Below are 14,939 nucleotides of genomic sequence, written 5' to 3' on the forward strand. Positions count from 1 at the left end.
ATTTTTAAATAAAACTGTGTAGCCAAACATGTCTGTGATGGGACACGACCTATAGCTGCCATTTTGTGCCAAGTGAGTTCCTGTAACTTCTCCCTTCCACCACTGGGCAAGACTCCTCTTCCTTCACCCACAGGCAACACTTTGCCTTTTGTGATTCTTTTCCTCTGAGACGCCCCCTTGCAAGTGTGTACAGCCTGAGCCAGGATAATGGTCTGGGGGGAAGAGCGTGAGGCTAGATGTGCTAGGAGATGTGCCATGTGCCCTGGATGAAGACCTTCGGTCATGCTCAGACTTCAGAATCCCCCTTAAGGGAAGGAAGATAAGGGGCCTGGGACAAGTCTATCACTTCTCTCCTCTGAAACCTAGTTCCCACGTCTGATACTGAGGGGTTCACTGTGTAATATCCAAAGATCCTTCCACCTTTGAGTCTATGATTTGTTTTCACTGAGGGACAATGGAGGAATAGGGTAGCACCTGTGATGTGGGCGTCTTACTAATATTTATCATAGCCACCATTTCATGAGGATTCTTATGTACCAGGTGCTGTGCTTTAGCAGCATGAATTATTACATGAATTATTACATTTAATCCTCCCAAATGCCCTTTGAAATAGGAATTTTCATGTGTGCAAAGATGGTCACAACATATCTGTTCACCGTGTTTCTTTATAATGTGAGTCAGCCACTCTTTGCATCAAGAAATGGAATCTATTTCTTCAGCCCCTAAGTCTGACTGGCCTTGTGCCTTCCTTAGACCAATAGAATGTACTAGAAGTGACATTCGAGAACTCCCAAGATGAAGCCTCAAGGCCTTCCACTTGCTGTCATGAGATGTCACGTAATGAAACCAATGTAGCCTAATAGAAGATTAGAGGCTACTTGAAGAAAAACTAAAGTGCCCAGCTGAGGACCAGCATCAGCTGCCAGGTCTGAGAGCGAGGCCATCTTAGTATTCAGTGCAGTCAGTAGCCCTCTGACGGTAGCCACGCGGGTGAACCTAGGGGGGATCAGCAGAAGAACTGCCTGGCTGAGTCCGGTCCAAATTATGGAACCATAACATAGAAATGGCTATTGTTTGAAATCACTAATTTTTTTTTTTTTTTTTTTTTTTTTGAGACGGAGTCTTGTTCTTCTGCCCAGGCTGGAGTGCAGTGGTGTTATCTCAGCTCACTGCAACCTCCACCTCCCAGGTTCAAGCGATTCTCCCACCTCAGCCTCCTGAGTAGCTGGGATTACAGACGTGCACCACCATGCCTGGATAATTTTTGTATTTTTTGTAGAGACGGGGTTTCACCATGTTGGTCAGGCTGGTCTTGAACTCCTGACCCTGTGATCCACCTGCCTTGGCCTCCCAAAGTGCTGGGATTACAGGAGTGAGCCACCACGCCCGGCCTGAAATCACTAATGTTTTAATAATATTTTTATTGAGATATAATTCACATACCATAATGTCCACCCTTATAAAGTGTACAATTCCATGGATTCAAGTATAAAGGTGGGCAGCCATCACCACTATCTAATTGGAGAACATTTGCAACACCCGACCCCCAAAAACCTACTACCCACTGGCAGTCAGTTTCCACTGCTACCGCAACTACCGCAGCATGTGGCAACCACTAACCTACTTTCTGTCTTTATAGACTTGCCTACTTTGAACACTTCATATGAATGCAATGACATAACATGTGGCATTTTGTGACTGATTTTTTTCACTTAGCATAATGTTTTCAAGCTTCATCATGTTGTAGTCTGTATCAGTACTTCATTTCTTTTTACTGCCCAGTATTTCCTTGTTTGAATATACCACATTTTGTTTGTCATCAATTGATGGACATCTGGGTTGCTCCTATTTTGACTTATATTATGACTAATGCCACTATGAATATTCATGTGTAAGTTTTTGAGTGAATATGTTTTTAATTTTCTTGAGTATATACCTAGGACTGGTATAACTAGTCATATGATAGCTCCATGTTTAACATTTTGGGGGAACTGCCAAACTGTTTTCTAAAGTAGTTGCACCATTTTATAGTCCCACCAGCAATGTGTGAGTGTTCCAATTTCTCCACATCCTTGTCAGCACTTGCAGTGTCTTTTACTTCAGCCATCCTAGTGGGAGTAAAATGGCATCTCACTGTGGTTTTGATTTGTATTTTCCTACTGACGAATGATTTGAGCATCTTTTCATGTGCTATTGACCATTTTTAAGTCTTCTTTGAAGAAATGTCTATTCAAATCCTTTGCCCGTTTTAAAACGGAGTGTTTTGTTGTTTAATTGTTGGGTTGTAAGGGTTCTTTTTGTATTTTGGATACAAATCTCTTATCTAATATAGGACTTACAAACATTTTCTTCTACTCTTGGATGGTCTTTTTCACTTTCTTGATGACATCCTTTGAAGCACCAAAGTTTTAAAATATCTCTTTTAAAATCTACTAAGTTTGATAAGGTGCATAATACAGCACTAGATCATGGACACACTTTCCCATTTTTAAGATGAGGAAACTAGAGCCCAGAGAGCTTAAATGACTTGTTTAAAGTTACACAGCAAAGAACTGATAATATACTGCCATCTATCTATCTATCTGTCTATCTATCTATCTACCTACCTATCTATCTATCTATCATCTTTCTATCTATCTATCACCATCTTGGACTATAGCACTAGCAGAATGTTGTGGATTCAGAGTCATAAAGGGACAATGATGGAAGGTTATTTGAAAAACATGCGATCCATTAGTTCCTCCACACATTCTGCACTGTCTACGCTGATTCCTTCATGTCTTCGAAAGGCAACTTACTGGACCCCCCTGTCTTGACTGCCTTACAAATGTGCTTACAGGGAGTCATGCTTGTCATCACGCTCCCAGCTTTCATCAGGGGACAATGCCAGAATCACTTTTAGGAAACCAGCTCTCCATTACCGAGGGAACCTATTGAGGATGTTGTCCCCCTGTCACTTCTTATCCCCACTCTGATGCTTTGGAAGAAAAGTCCTTGCAGATATAAGTTCCACAAAATACTTTCCTTCATCTGAGCAACTGGTGTGCTTCCTCCTCATGAAGAATACAAATAGGAATATCGTCTTTTTTTTATTTTTCAGTGTGGCTGCCAGGAAGCTCAGAGTAAGGAAATAGGATGTTTATTCATTGAGGAGGCTCTAGACAGGCCCGCCTATTTTCATTGTGATTTTCTCTTTAATCTTCACCTTCCATCTCTCTATCAAGTCATTTAACAGATATTTATTGACAGCCTATTGTGTGTTAGGACGGAAAGATGACTGAAATAGACATGATGCCTGAAGCACAATCCGTGGTGCCCCTGCCCATATCCTCTTGGGCCATCTCATTATAATACAGGATGGCCCAACTTCTAATGGCCCTAGGGCTTTGTCTGACTGACCAATGTGATTTCCCCAGTCAGAGCATCCCTGAAGAGCTGGAAAATTAACCCCTACCCCACTCCAGTGAGCTGTGCTCAGCCAGTGATTGAAAAGAGTTGGTTTATTAAACACCCAGCACCCTCACCCTTAAGGGCAGAGGGTGCAAAGCACTGAGATGCGTGCATGTTCCACACTGTCTCCAAGGGTTGAGCTCCAGCTGCCCACAGAGGTAGCTGCCTTGAACACATGCCTCTCTCAGGGGCTGCCTTCTAGTCTCTGCTCCACTTTCCTGGGCCCCTACCCGTGCTTCTTGGGATAACCTGCAAAATAAAGCCTTCTTTCAGGATCTTCTCTGGGGGAAATCTAAACTAAGATAGCCCCTAATAGCATGGAGTTTATATTCTATTAAACATAACCAAATCATTATTCAACAGCTGTAGTGAGACGTTCTGGAGGTAGGGACATGAAATCAAAGTTGAGACCTGAAGGGTGGGTAGGACCGAGCCCAGAGAGAGAGTACAGGTGAGAAATGGCATGCCTGGCAGGTGTCACAGCCTCTGATAAGGCCCAGAGGTGGGAAGGTCTGGTATGTACCAGAAACTGAAGGAAAGACATTCATAGCATTGCTGAGCTAACCAATGAGGCAGGGCAGGGCAAAGGCTCTTGAACATCGTAAAGCAAGGCCCCAAGTGACTAGGGACTTATGCAGAGGATCCAGGAAGAAATGTTTGTTTTTATTGTTAAATAATGAGGCTAATTTCTCTGTGCTTCAAGGAAATATCGGGTGAATATTTTACTATCTTGGTTTGTATGTGTGGCTCAAGTGTCCAAAACCCCACCCCTGACCTCCTTTGTTCATCCTCTGAGTGGGAGCAGTGGGACAGGAACGACCAAGGGCTTTGGAATCAAATCAACCCCGGTTTAATCCCTAATTAGCCAACACAGGGATGTTGATACCTTTCTCCAGCCCAGGGGTGTGTCCTGGATTAAAAGGGATAATCTTAGCCTAGCAGAGCTGTTCTGCAGGCTAGCTTTTTATTTTCACACTCCAAGATCAGAGGAGTCTGGTGTCTTGTGTTTACACACAGATGCACACCCTCTTTTCATGCAGCCCCAGGATCCCCTGTGAACTTGGAAAAATGCATTTGGATGATGGCTCTGAAGAGAATGAGTCACAGCATTGCACCAGATGGCCTGGCTGTAGTATTGACGCTCTTCCCTCCCTCCCCTTGCCTGGCCAGAGTAGAAAGATTTCTGCCAGGTTTCCTAAAGCTGTTTTGGGGATACTGACTCCCAGTTCCTATCAAATCAGTGGAGGCTCCCACTCGGGTAGGCTTCTCTATCTCAGTCCTGATCCCACTGATGTATCAGCCCGTTTGCTTGTCTGCATCCCCCATTGCACCCCAAGCTTCTTGGGGTTGGGGCTGGGTATTGCTTACCTTCTTACTTCTGATAGTTGTTAAATCAATATTTGTTCACTGAAGGAAGGAAGACGCTGATCTTGTTCTCAGGAAGTGTGCAAGCTGGTTGTCAAGATTAACAGGGGAGTAATCCCACAGAGCCAAGTTCCTACATTACAAGAAAACCCCAGCTTGCCTGTAATTGGTGGCACTTATCTTGGGAACACCACACCAACATCTAGGCCGGCCTGAGGCTGCTGGGCTGGGACGCAGTCTGGAGCTGAGCCGTTGGAGGAATGGATGAAAAAGCTTGCAGACAAGAGAGATGGGAGGAAAGGGCTGGAGTCTGCAGTGGAGGCTGATACTGCCAGCCTGTCATTCTCCATCAGTGGACAGAGGTCACAAGGTACATGCCATCCCCTTCTCTTTGTGCGGGTTCTCCAAAGTCCCACAGCTTACTTCCGGGGGATTCAGGGGATCCTTGGCTTGCTCTGATCCTGGCCCCTATCTCTGAACCAGAGACAGGCACAGACTGGGAGTCACTGGTCTGAACACTGACCAGAGGCCTATGAAGCATCCTGGAGCCATAGTTCCACCTATACAGGGACAGCCTCCCCGGGCTAGTGGCCAGAGAAACCTGCCAGATCCTCCATCTCGAGAAGTGTGAGCTTTAGACATGCAAAAAGTGAGCAATTGATAGCAGGTCATAGAGCAGACAGTCATCCAAAGACGGGGTGGTAGAAGCCAAGAGGTAGCTCAGTGCCTCTCCGGTGTCCATATGCCCTTGAACCACCCAGGACCTCATTAAATGCAGACTTAGGTCAAGTAGGTCTAGGGTGGGGCCTGAGATTCTGCATTTCTGGTGAGCTCCCAGGTAATGCTGATGCTGTTGGTTCCTGGACCACAGCTAGAGTAGAAGGCAGTGGTTGTTAGTGACAAGACAATAGGGGGTGAGCTGACAGATATACAGACTACTTGGCCAGGTGCTGGGTCCCCTGCTGCTGCAGGATGTCAGGAAGACCAAGTCCCCAAAGGAACTATGGACCGTGGGTCTCCCTCCTGTCCACCTCCTTCAGCCTTGTCTGGACAGTTCCCTGTGTCTTACTTACTTCCTGTGTACACTTGCAGTAACTCCATCACCTTAATTGACTAGAGCATCTCTGTTCTTAGTCACCTAAAGAGCCCTAAGCAGTGGTCCTTAGCCTGGCTACACATTAGAATCACTTAGAGAGTGAATTCCTGTAAATCACATTTACTTGGTCTGGGTTGGAGCCTTGGCCTGACGATTCATTGGTTCTAATGTGAGTGGGGCCGTGAACCTCTGGCCTCATAATGGCGCTCAAACTTTAACATGAATGGAAATCACCTAGGGATCCTGTTAGAATAGAGATTTCATCTAGTAGGTTTAAGTGGGGTCTGAGGGGTCTGCATTTCTGAGGCTGCAGGTCTGAGGACCACACTATGAGTGGCACTGGAGTAAATATCAATTTCCTCCACCCCAGGACAAGGTACAGATTAGCCATGTCTAATCTAACCCCCAAGGCCAGGTGGGTTAGTGCTAAAGTGCAGAGCAAGACCCTACCACACTTGCTACGGTGAGTGCATTTGACCCAAAAAAGGGTGATATGTACTCAGCATTGTCTACACTGCAACTCCACTGAGGGGTAATGGATCCAGAATGGAGGTCTAGAGGAGGTACTGCCTCTGCTGCGGCCACCGTGGACTGGAGGTCTGCAAGCTTGGTGTTTGTGGCATCCCTTCATGACTTACAGCCAGGCCCCATAGGCACCACTCACACTGCCCACACTGGGTTGTCTTCCCTCTCTTGTGGGAGGAATTGAGCTGAGCTCCAGCCCCAGGTCTCAAGCCCAGCCTGTTCCTGTTCTTGTCCCTCATCCCGAAGGGCATGTCTACCCTCTTGGATTTACTGATGCCCTGTCAGCTGCCTCCTTCCTCTTTTGCAGGCCAGGCTATCAGAGCCAACAAGGGGTGTGGGGAGTTATCTTGGGGTGAATCACGGCCTGGCAGGACAGAGGCTTTGCAGGGAACTGAGTGGACCCTGCGTGGATTGCAACACCATCTTCTACTTGACAACAAAGCTGCAGCCAAGGCGATTCTTCCGCCCCTGCCCTTCCCTCTGACCCCATGCCCATTATGGCCTCTGGGGCAGGAAGTGGGGAACAAAGGAGAAGATACCCCTCCCAGCTCTCCCCACTGGCTGTGAAGAGCCATTGACTACCTGGGGCCTTGCAGCCCTGGTTCTCAGTCCGGCTGCATGATAGAACCACCTGGGGAGTTTTAAGCTCTTGATGCCCAGGCCTCACCCCAGACCAACTAAATAGAAATCCTTGGAAGTGGAGCATGAGTATGAATAGTTTTTAAGACTTTCCGGATAATTCCACTGTACCTGCACATTTATGATGATTTAGCAGCCTCCAGGGCCAGAAAATAACTTTTCAGTCAGAGAAAGGACAGCAATGTGATATCCACAGCTCCATTTTTCTCCATCTCTCCAACTTACTCCTACGCCATTTACTCAAGAATATGATAAAGGCAACTTCTGTTTGGACTTAATACACAAGGAAAATCATCACACGTTGTATCTCATTTTCTCTACAACCTTAGGCAAGGGTGTTATTATTATCCCATTTTACAGTTGAGGAACTGAGGCTCAGAGAGGTTGAGTGACTTGTAGAAGGTCACACAGTAACAGGTGGTACCAGGATTCAACCCCAGGTCCACAACTGTTTAATCACAGCTATGGGTACACAAACCAGGGAAACACAGGCTGAACCATAAAGGCAAGTTAAAAGCAGGTAGCACGCAACCAGCTACCACTGAGCTGACATTTATGTTTGAGACAAACCCCTGGGGCCATGAGGGAGCCTGTTCCTCTCTGCTCTCTTCTCTATTTTCTGACTCTAGCATTGCTTCCTACGTGGAAACTTCCCAAACTCTACCAGCTCTCCACTCGCTTTCTTTACCTCTAGTTCCCCAGACTGTCTAGCATCAGCTTAAAAAAATTCAGATTACTGGGCTCCAACTCAGAACTCTGGAGCATTGCCAGTGAGGGGGTCTGAACGTCTCTATGTCTTTAACAAGCAATTACGTCTTTAACAAGTGAGGGGGGTTGGGTGTGCACATACGTTTGGGAAGTCGCGGTGTTAACTCCTTGCTGTTGAAAAATGTGCTCTGTGGGCCAGCAGTGCTGGTGCCACCTTGGAGTGCCTTTGATAGAAATGGAGCATCTGAGGCTGCCCTCCTGACCTGCTGAATTTGACTGCATTTTAACAGGATGCCTAGATGATTCACACGCACCTTAAAGTCTGAGGAGCACTGCTGTGGCCAGTCTGTTTGGCATAAAGAGTGTGCCTTAGAGCAGAGGTTCTCAAAGTGTCTCCGGATCAGCAGCAGCAGCAGCAGTACCAGGAGTTTGCAGAAATGCAAATGTTGAATCTCACACCCACTGGATCAGAAACTACAGGCTTGGAGGCCAGGAATCTGTGTTTTAACAAGCCCTCTAGGTGTTCTGATGCACGCTCAAGTTTGTCCCTAGATGTAGAATATAAAGCACTGGCTCACTCAGCAGCCTCTTTGATCCTAGGAATCCATTGCCCCTGCACTGGGTGCCAGGATGATCAAAGGAGAGCTGGGGCCTGGAAGAACTTTGAAAGCCATCCATGCTACAGGAGGCTAAACGGGCAGGGCTTGTTCCTCCCGCCCCTTCTTTGACAGCAGCTTTCAAGGGCTGAGTTAATCCCCTTCCTGTTTGTGGTTCCATCATGGGCTCCTCTCTATTTTGCCTGAGTATTCATTCAGTTTTATCCCCACCTCTGCCCTGAGGACCCTCCCTTTCCCACAGCACAACCATTTCATTGAGTTTGATCTGTTCCTGTAAAGAATGGATTGGTTAGTGTGCATGGATTTACATTTCCCCTAATGATACAGCGCTGTAGGCCGCCTTCTGTGCCTTCCTTTTTCACTCAGCAGGGGATTTTTAAGGTCTCCCTTCATTGTTGAATGTACCCAGAGTCTGTTGCTTCTAACTCAGGCTGAGTATCTCATAGGGTGCACCCAGCTCCTCTTGCCCTGTGACATGACACCCAGGTGGCTTCCAGCTCCTCCGCACCACCAAGGATGCTGTGATAAGCATTTCTCCAAGTGTCTCCCCATGGACCCATGTGAGTTCTCCCCATTCTAAGAAGAACAAACTTGAAACACTTCCAGCCCGTGTAACTTGCCCAATCTCTGATCTGGAGAGTGGCAGACTTGCAAAGTGTAGTGTGGTGGTTAAGAGCGTGACTTTGGTGTCAGACTCACCCAGTCAGATAACCTGGCACCAGTCCCTCCATCTTTCTGTGCCTCAGTTTCCTCATCCATGAAATGAAACCTACCTTATAGGTTTTCTACGAAGAGTTGAAAACAAAAACCACTTAGCAGAGCCTCTAGCACATAGTAAGGGCTCAGTAAAGGCTCACTATAATTTTGCCTCTCTTTTCATAGACTGTTTTTTGACCTCTTTTCCACTGATATTTTTCTTTTTTGCTCTTGCGTCATTGGTAATCATCCTCAAATGCCACCTATTCAAACTGACCTCCAGAAATGACCCTAGAGGTACTCAGAAAAAGGCCTGTGGCCTGGGCAGGGGTGAAAGGACACCAGGCAGAGCTAGTTTGGGCCTTCGGGTGTAGGAACTGAGCCAGAGGGGCTTGTCTGGTCCTGGTGGGAAAGCAGCGTGCAGGGCCAGCGTGCAGGCGCTTAACATATGGCTGTTTCTCTTATGTGTTGTAGTGTGGCCCAGATTTAAACGGGTAGGAGAAGCGTCCTGTCACCCTGGGGGGAGGGTGGAGATCGTTTGCCTTGCTTTGCAGGAACTCTCTTGTGTACGCAGGCGAGGAATCCAGGGAAGGGAAGGCGCCAGAGCTTGAACCGCAGACTGGAGAGGGGAGTCTGCCGCCAAGGCCTGGGCTGCGCAGGCCGCACGCCCCAGTCGGGGCCAGCAGAGGGCGCTGAGCACCTCCGCACAGAGCTGGCGGCCGTTCCGTGAGAACCCTGGCAAGCTGGGGATCGGAGAATCCAATCATCTCCCTTCGCAGGGGTTGAGGAGTTTCCTCCCGACTGCCTGGGACTTTCAGTGCTAAAATCTGGGAAGTCTTAGGCGGCAAGTCAAGACGAGTTGGTTACTCTGGCTGGAAGAAGCAACCACTGAAGTGTTGCACACACACATAAACATACAAGTGCACATCAAACACACACAGCACAAAATGTACCCAGACTTGCACCACGCACCTCACAGTGCACATCACACACTCATGAACATCACACTACATGCATAACACACACAACATGCTTGCACACATACACACGCATCACTCACACCACACACATTTATAACACACAAAGAATACATACACACACGTACCACAAAAACATGTGAAACGAACACTACACCACACACAGGCACAGTACATGCACATCACCAGCACAGGGCCACACTACAACAATAGCACACAAACACCATCGCACCTACACCCACAGCACATAACAATTACGTGCACAGCACACACTCACCAACTACCCAAAATTTACCTGCACTTGTGCCACATGCAACATATCCATGCACTTTATACCACATGCATAATAAACACAACACACTTGTACATGTATGCATATACCATTCACACAATGCATTTATAACACAATGCACCACAGAAGCACATCATACACAAGAAACAGTCACGACACAATACCTGTGCACACATGCACCACATAAACATATGCAAAACAAATAGCAAACTGCAACACACACCCAGATGAACAATGCATGTGGCATCACCCCAATACAAAATACATATATGAACCATGCACATAATACATGCACATTAACACACATGCACACAGGACAATACAATGCACAATGCATACCTGTGCATATCATACCACATACACAAAGTAACATGCACCAAGTGTATAGGCACCACATAATGCAGTACATGCATGTACTACACATACATGCACGACATCCATTTAATACACATAATGCAGTGCACACACAACACAGAGAATATATACAACACACATGCATGAACACACATATACCATGACCTACAAATACGCATATTCACCACACATTTGCACTATGCAAACACACAAGTCACACACACGTATCACTTTGGTAGTCATGGATCCTCTTGTTTCAGGCAATATTTCTCATTGGCAAAAAGAGGATGATCATTCTTGCTCCAGGCCAATGAAAAACAGTGTCAACAAATTTGAAAACTATATATTTGTTCATTCAGCAATCACTTCTTTACTGCATGTTGGGCTTTGAGATGTACAATACAAACTCAGTTCTGACCTTCTAAGGGGCTCACAGCATGGCAGGGAAAGCAGGCATTTGACTGATAAATACATCAATGATCATTTGGATTTAGTTGTAGTAACTCCAGGGTGCAGGGAGGGCACAAAACTAGAATGGGGTGGGAATTTCCTGAAAAGAGCTTTTAAAGGTAAGGCTTGAAAACAGTGTAGCGGGGTTGAAATGGAAGTAGGGTGAGGTGAGTGAGGCACCTAGGGCACACAATTTAAGGAGATGTTCACTCCCGCTGCTGTCTCTGCAATTGCACACCCTTGAGTGTGAGTGGCTGAGCAGCCAGGCTGAGGGGAACTAGATCAGGGATCCGAGGAATGTGTGGCCCTACCTCCAACTGCTGCTCTGCACAAATGTTTGCTTTCCAGGAAACTCTCCAGGCTCTGGGAGGAGCAATGGCCTGTAGGAAAAGGGACCTAAATCACCAAACTAAAACTAAGCAGCTGCCTTGCTCCCTGGGTGCTGGTAACCAAGGCTCCCTCCTCAGTGGCCAGCCATGGTGACAGTAAGGGAGCAGGGGGTGTGGAGGATGGGCTAGCATCTCCCTGGGCACAGCTCTGCACATCACCTACACTTCTCAGCTCACCTCCTGGGGCCGGGGCCGCCCTAGCAGGGCAAATTGCAGTCAGCACAGTATTCTGGCTCTCAGGCACTGGACTTGTTTCCTTAGTCTAGTGACCCAAGGAGGGTGGCATGGAGCGGTGGGTCAGGCGGACTGGAGCTCACATGCCTGCATTCAAATCCCGCCTTTGTTACCTACTAGCAGCATGACTGCGAAAGCCACTTTGCCTTGTTTTCATACCTATAGAATAAGCATGATGATATTACTAGCACCCATCTTGCAGAGCTGCGAGGACTTTCCAGGACTTTATGAGTTAATACATTAAAAGCTTGTAAAGTAAATCCAGACACATGGGAAGAGCTCCCTAAATGTAAACTGCAATTGTTATTTTGATCCAAACTAAAAGCAAACACTAACAATAGCCCTAAAATCAAAATGTAGTGGAGTCAGAGGGTTAGAACTGGGGAATATCTGCTCTAGCCTCCCTTCTGTGTTGTAGAAACCAAGCCATTTGACCTAAAGACAGAAGAACTAGAACTCAGGACGGAGAAGAGAATGAACAAGCAAGAGTCCGCACTTTCTGCTCTCTAGGACCATGGTTCTCACCTGAAGGGCTTGTTCATAGAGATCACTGGACCCCACCCAGGGTTTCTTGTTTGGCAGGCCTGGGATGGGGTCTGAGAATCTGCATTTCTGAGAACCCACCAGTGCCCAGGGGATGCTGACGCTGCTGGCCCAGGTACTGCATCTTGAAAAGCACTTGCTTTTCAAGGAGAGGCAGGGTACGGAAAGTTTGCGTCCCCGAGTTTGCTACCACCTGATCATGCCCTGGGATCAGGGAAGGGAAAACAAGGGCCTTACTTACAGCGGGTGCCGCACCTCAGGCAGAGCCCTCTGGAGGGGGATGCGGGCACTGAGTGCCTCCTGGAGGCCATGTGAGTCCAGGCTGAACAGGGTCAGCTCCTCTTCTTCAGACACCTCCTCGTCCTCCTCCTCGGCCCCCCAGTCCCTCTTTGGGGCTTCATCACCCTGCCTCCTGCTCGGCTGCTTGATGAGGCGGTAGCTGCCACCTCTCCTGCCCTGGCTCTGGTTCCTTCTGGCCCGGGGTAAGGCCACGGCCACCAGCAGCTGATCCTCCCGCAGTGAGATAAAGGGTGGCAGGCCCTCCAGAGGGCTGTACTCTTCGCCCTCATCCTCAGCCTCCAGTACCCAATCCTGGGATTCCCCAAAGTCCAGGCGGTACCTGGCTTCAGGGCTGTGCTTGCTGGCTTGGGCTGTGACAGTCTGGTGCAGGGTGTGCGGGGGAGGGTGCAACATCGCCACCATCATCAGGACGCATCCCAGCATGAGGAGCAGCAGGAGGAATTGGAGTCTGCATGGTCTGTGCCTGTATCGCTTCCTTAGGAGCATGTTGCTGGAACTTGCCAAATGCAACAGGTCATGTTCAAGTTCGCTTTCTCCCGCTCCAGGCTCCTTCAAACTTGCAGCAGAACCTGGGTTGCTCGTTCCACCTGGAAGTTTTTCTGCCAGTCACTTAACCTGCTCCTGACATTTGCCAACAGCATGTGTAAGACCTGCTTCTACTTACAATCAGAAAACCACAGGACCCAGGTTTCACCCCAAGTCCTCTCTGAGTGGATTTCCTTAATTGCCTTCTGAAAGCCCATTCACAGGGACTTCAAATTGAATTGCTTTCCTCCCTTTACCCCGGTTTTCTCCTTGGGAAAAAAATAATGATTCCATTCTGCTCAGGTGTTTCTTTCCCCCTTTGCATAAATAGGTTGCTATGAGGTGTCTGGGATGAGCTGGTGGGTTCTCAGTCAAGCAGGGCTGACAGCCGTCCCTCTTTGGACGCTTCCAGTCAGGTCAGATCAACAGATGTAAAGCCGGCAGGCAGTGCCTGGTTTCCTTTCACACATAGCTCCACTCAGCCGAGATCCCTCTGCCAGACACAACCCAGAGCCAAGCGTGCGCCTCACTCCTGGTCCTAATGCCCTCACTGTTCCCAGGCTTTGCACAACTCGGCGTCGTCACTGCTAGAGCCAAATCAAAACAGGAATATCCCAAGAGTTCAGAAGGAAAGAATAATACCCTCTGATTCAGAAAGGCTGTCTGTGTGGCATAGATGCAAGGAGTTGCAGCTGTCTGTCTGTACCTCAGCCTCCCACAGGGGATCAGCCAAACTAGGTTGGACTTTCCTTCCCTTCCTGGGGACCACTGTCCCTGTCCTCCTGAAAATGAGGGAGCTAAGGGAGATGATTTTGCAAGTCCCTCCTGCTCCCACAAGAGCAGCTGAAGGCCTGTTCTGCCCTGGGCACTGAGGGGGACACTGGAAGAGGAGTGAATTGCTCCTTCCATCATAAAGATTCCTTCATTTAACCAACACGTAATTAATGAACACACGCTATGTGCCAAAACTGTTCTGGGAACTGGAAGTAGAGCAATGAATAACACAGACAAAAATGTGTGTCTCATGGAGCTTGCATTCTAGTGAGAGATACAACTAAAACTATCCACTGGGTCAGATGGTGATGAGGATGAAGGCAAAAAAGCAGAGCAGGCATGGGGCTGGGGAGCATGGGCTGGGCTTGGAAATGGACATTGAGTGGTGGAGAAAGGTTTCATGGAAGAGTTACCATTTGTGTAAAGAAGAGGGCTGCACAGCTATCTGAGGTTGAGCGTTCGAGGCAGACAGAATGATAAATGTGAAGGTTCTAGGGCAAGAGTATGCCGGCATGTCTGAGGAACAGCAAAAGGTCAGCATGGCTGAAGCAAAGAGAGCAGGGTGGAGCCTGATGGGAAGTGGAATAAGAGAGGCAAGGGGGCGGGGGGCAGGAGGACCATACAGGACACCCCCTGCTTGCATTGAAGGAACTTTGGCTTTTCCTCTGAGTGAGAGGGGAGCCCTTAGAGGACAGACACAATCTGACTTGGGTTTTAACTGGATCATTCTGGCTGCTGGGTTGAGACTAATCAGTGGGGGGCAAAGAGCAGGAGCAGGGAGACCAACCAAGAGGTTCTTGGCTTGCACTAAGTGGCATCAGTGGTGACAGGGGTCAGCTTGTGGATATACTTTAAGGAAGAACATATAGGATTTGCTGATGAATTAATGACTAATGTGAGAGGAAGAGAAGAGTCAAGGATGAGTTCAAATTTTTGGTCTGAGAAGTTGGAAGAATAGAGATGCCATTAACCAAGATGGGGAAGGAGAGAAGGTGGAAGGAGATG

The 14,939-nt window shown here is 47.8% G+C and overlaps 1 protein-coding gene across 1 annotated transcript in view; it reads right to left on the reverse strand.

The window, feature by feature from the left end:
- Nucleotides 1-13,827, reverse strand: part of GALNT15 (polypeptide N-acetylgalactosaminyltransferase 15) — a 53,990-nt gene extending 40,163 nt beyond the window's left edge. Inside the window, exons 1-2 of the mRNA XM_017880805.1 lie at nucleotides 12,577-13,827; nucleotides 11,481-11,549 (exon numbers count right to left, since the gene is read on the reverse strand). Of these exons, the coding sequence (XP_017736294.1) occupies nucleotides 11,481-11,549; nucleotides 12,577-13,121 (614 nt within the window). The 5' untranslated portion in view covers nucleotides 13,122-13,827. The remainder of the gene's footprint in view (nucleotides 1-11,480; nucleotides 11,550-12,576) is intronic.
- Nucleotides 13,828-14,939: the final 1,112 nt, after the last annotated feature.

Source organism: Rhinopithecus bieti, unplaced genomic scaffold (genome assembly GCF_001698545.2).
Source record: "Rhinopithecus bieti isolate Rb0 unplaced genomic scaffold, ASM169854v2 scaffold_12, whole genome shotgun sequence".
In the NCBI taxonomy this organism is placed as follows: Eukaryota; Metazoa; Chordata; class Mammalia; order Primates; family Cercopithecidae; genus Rhinopithecus; species Rhinopithecus bieti.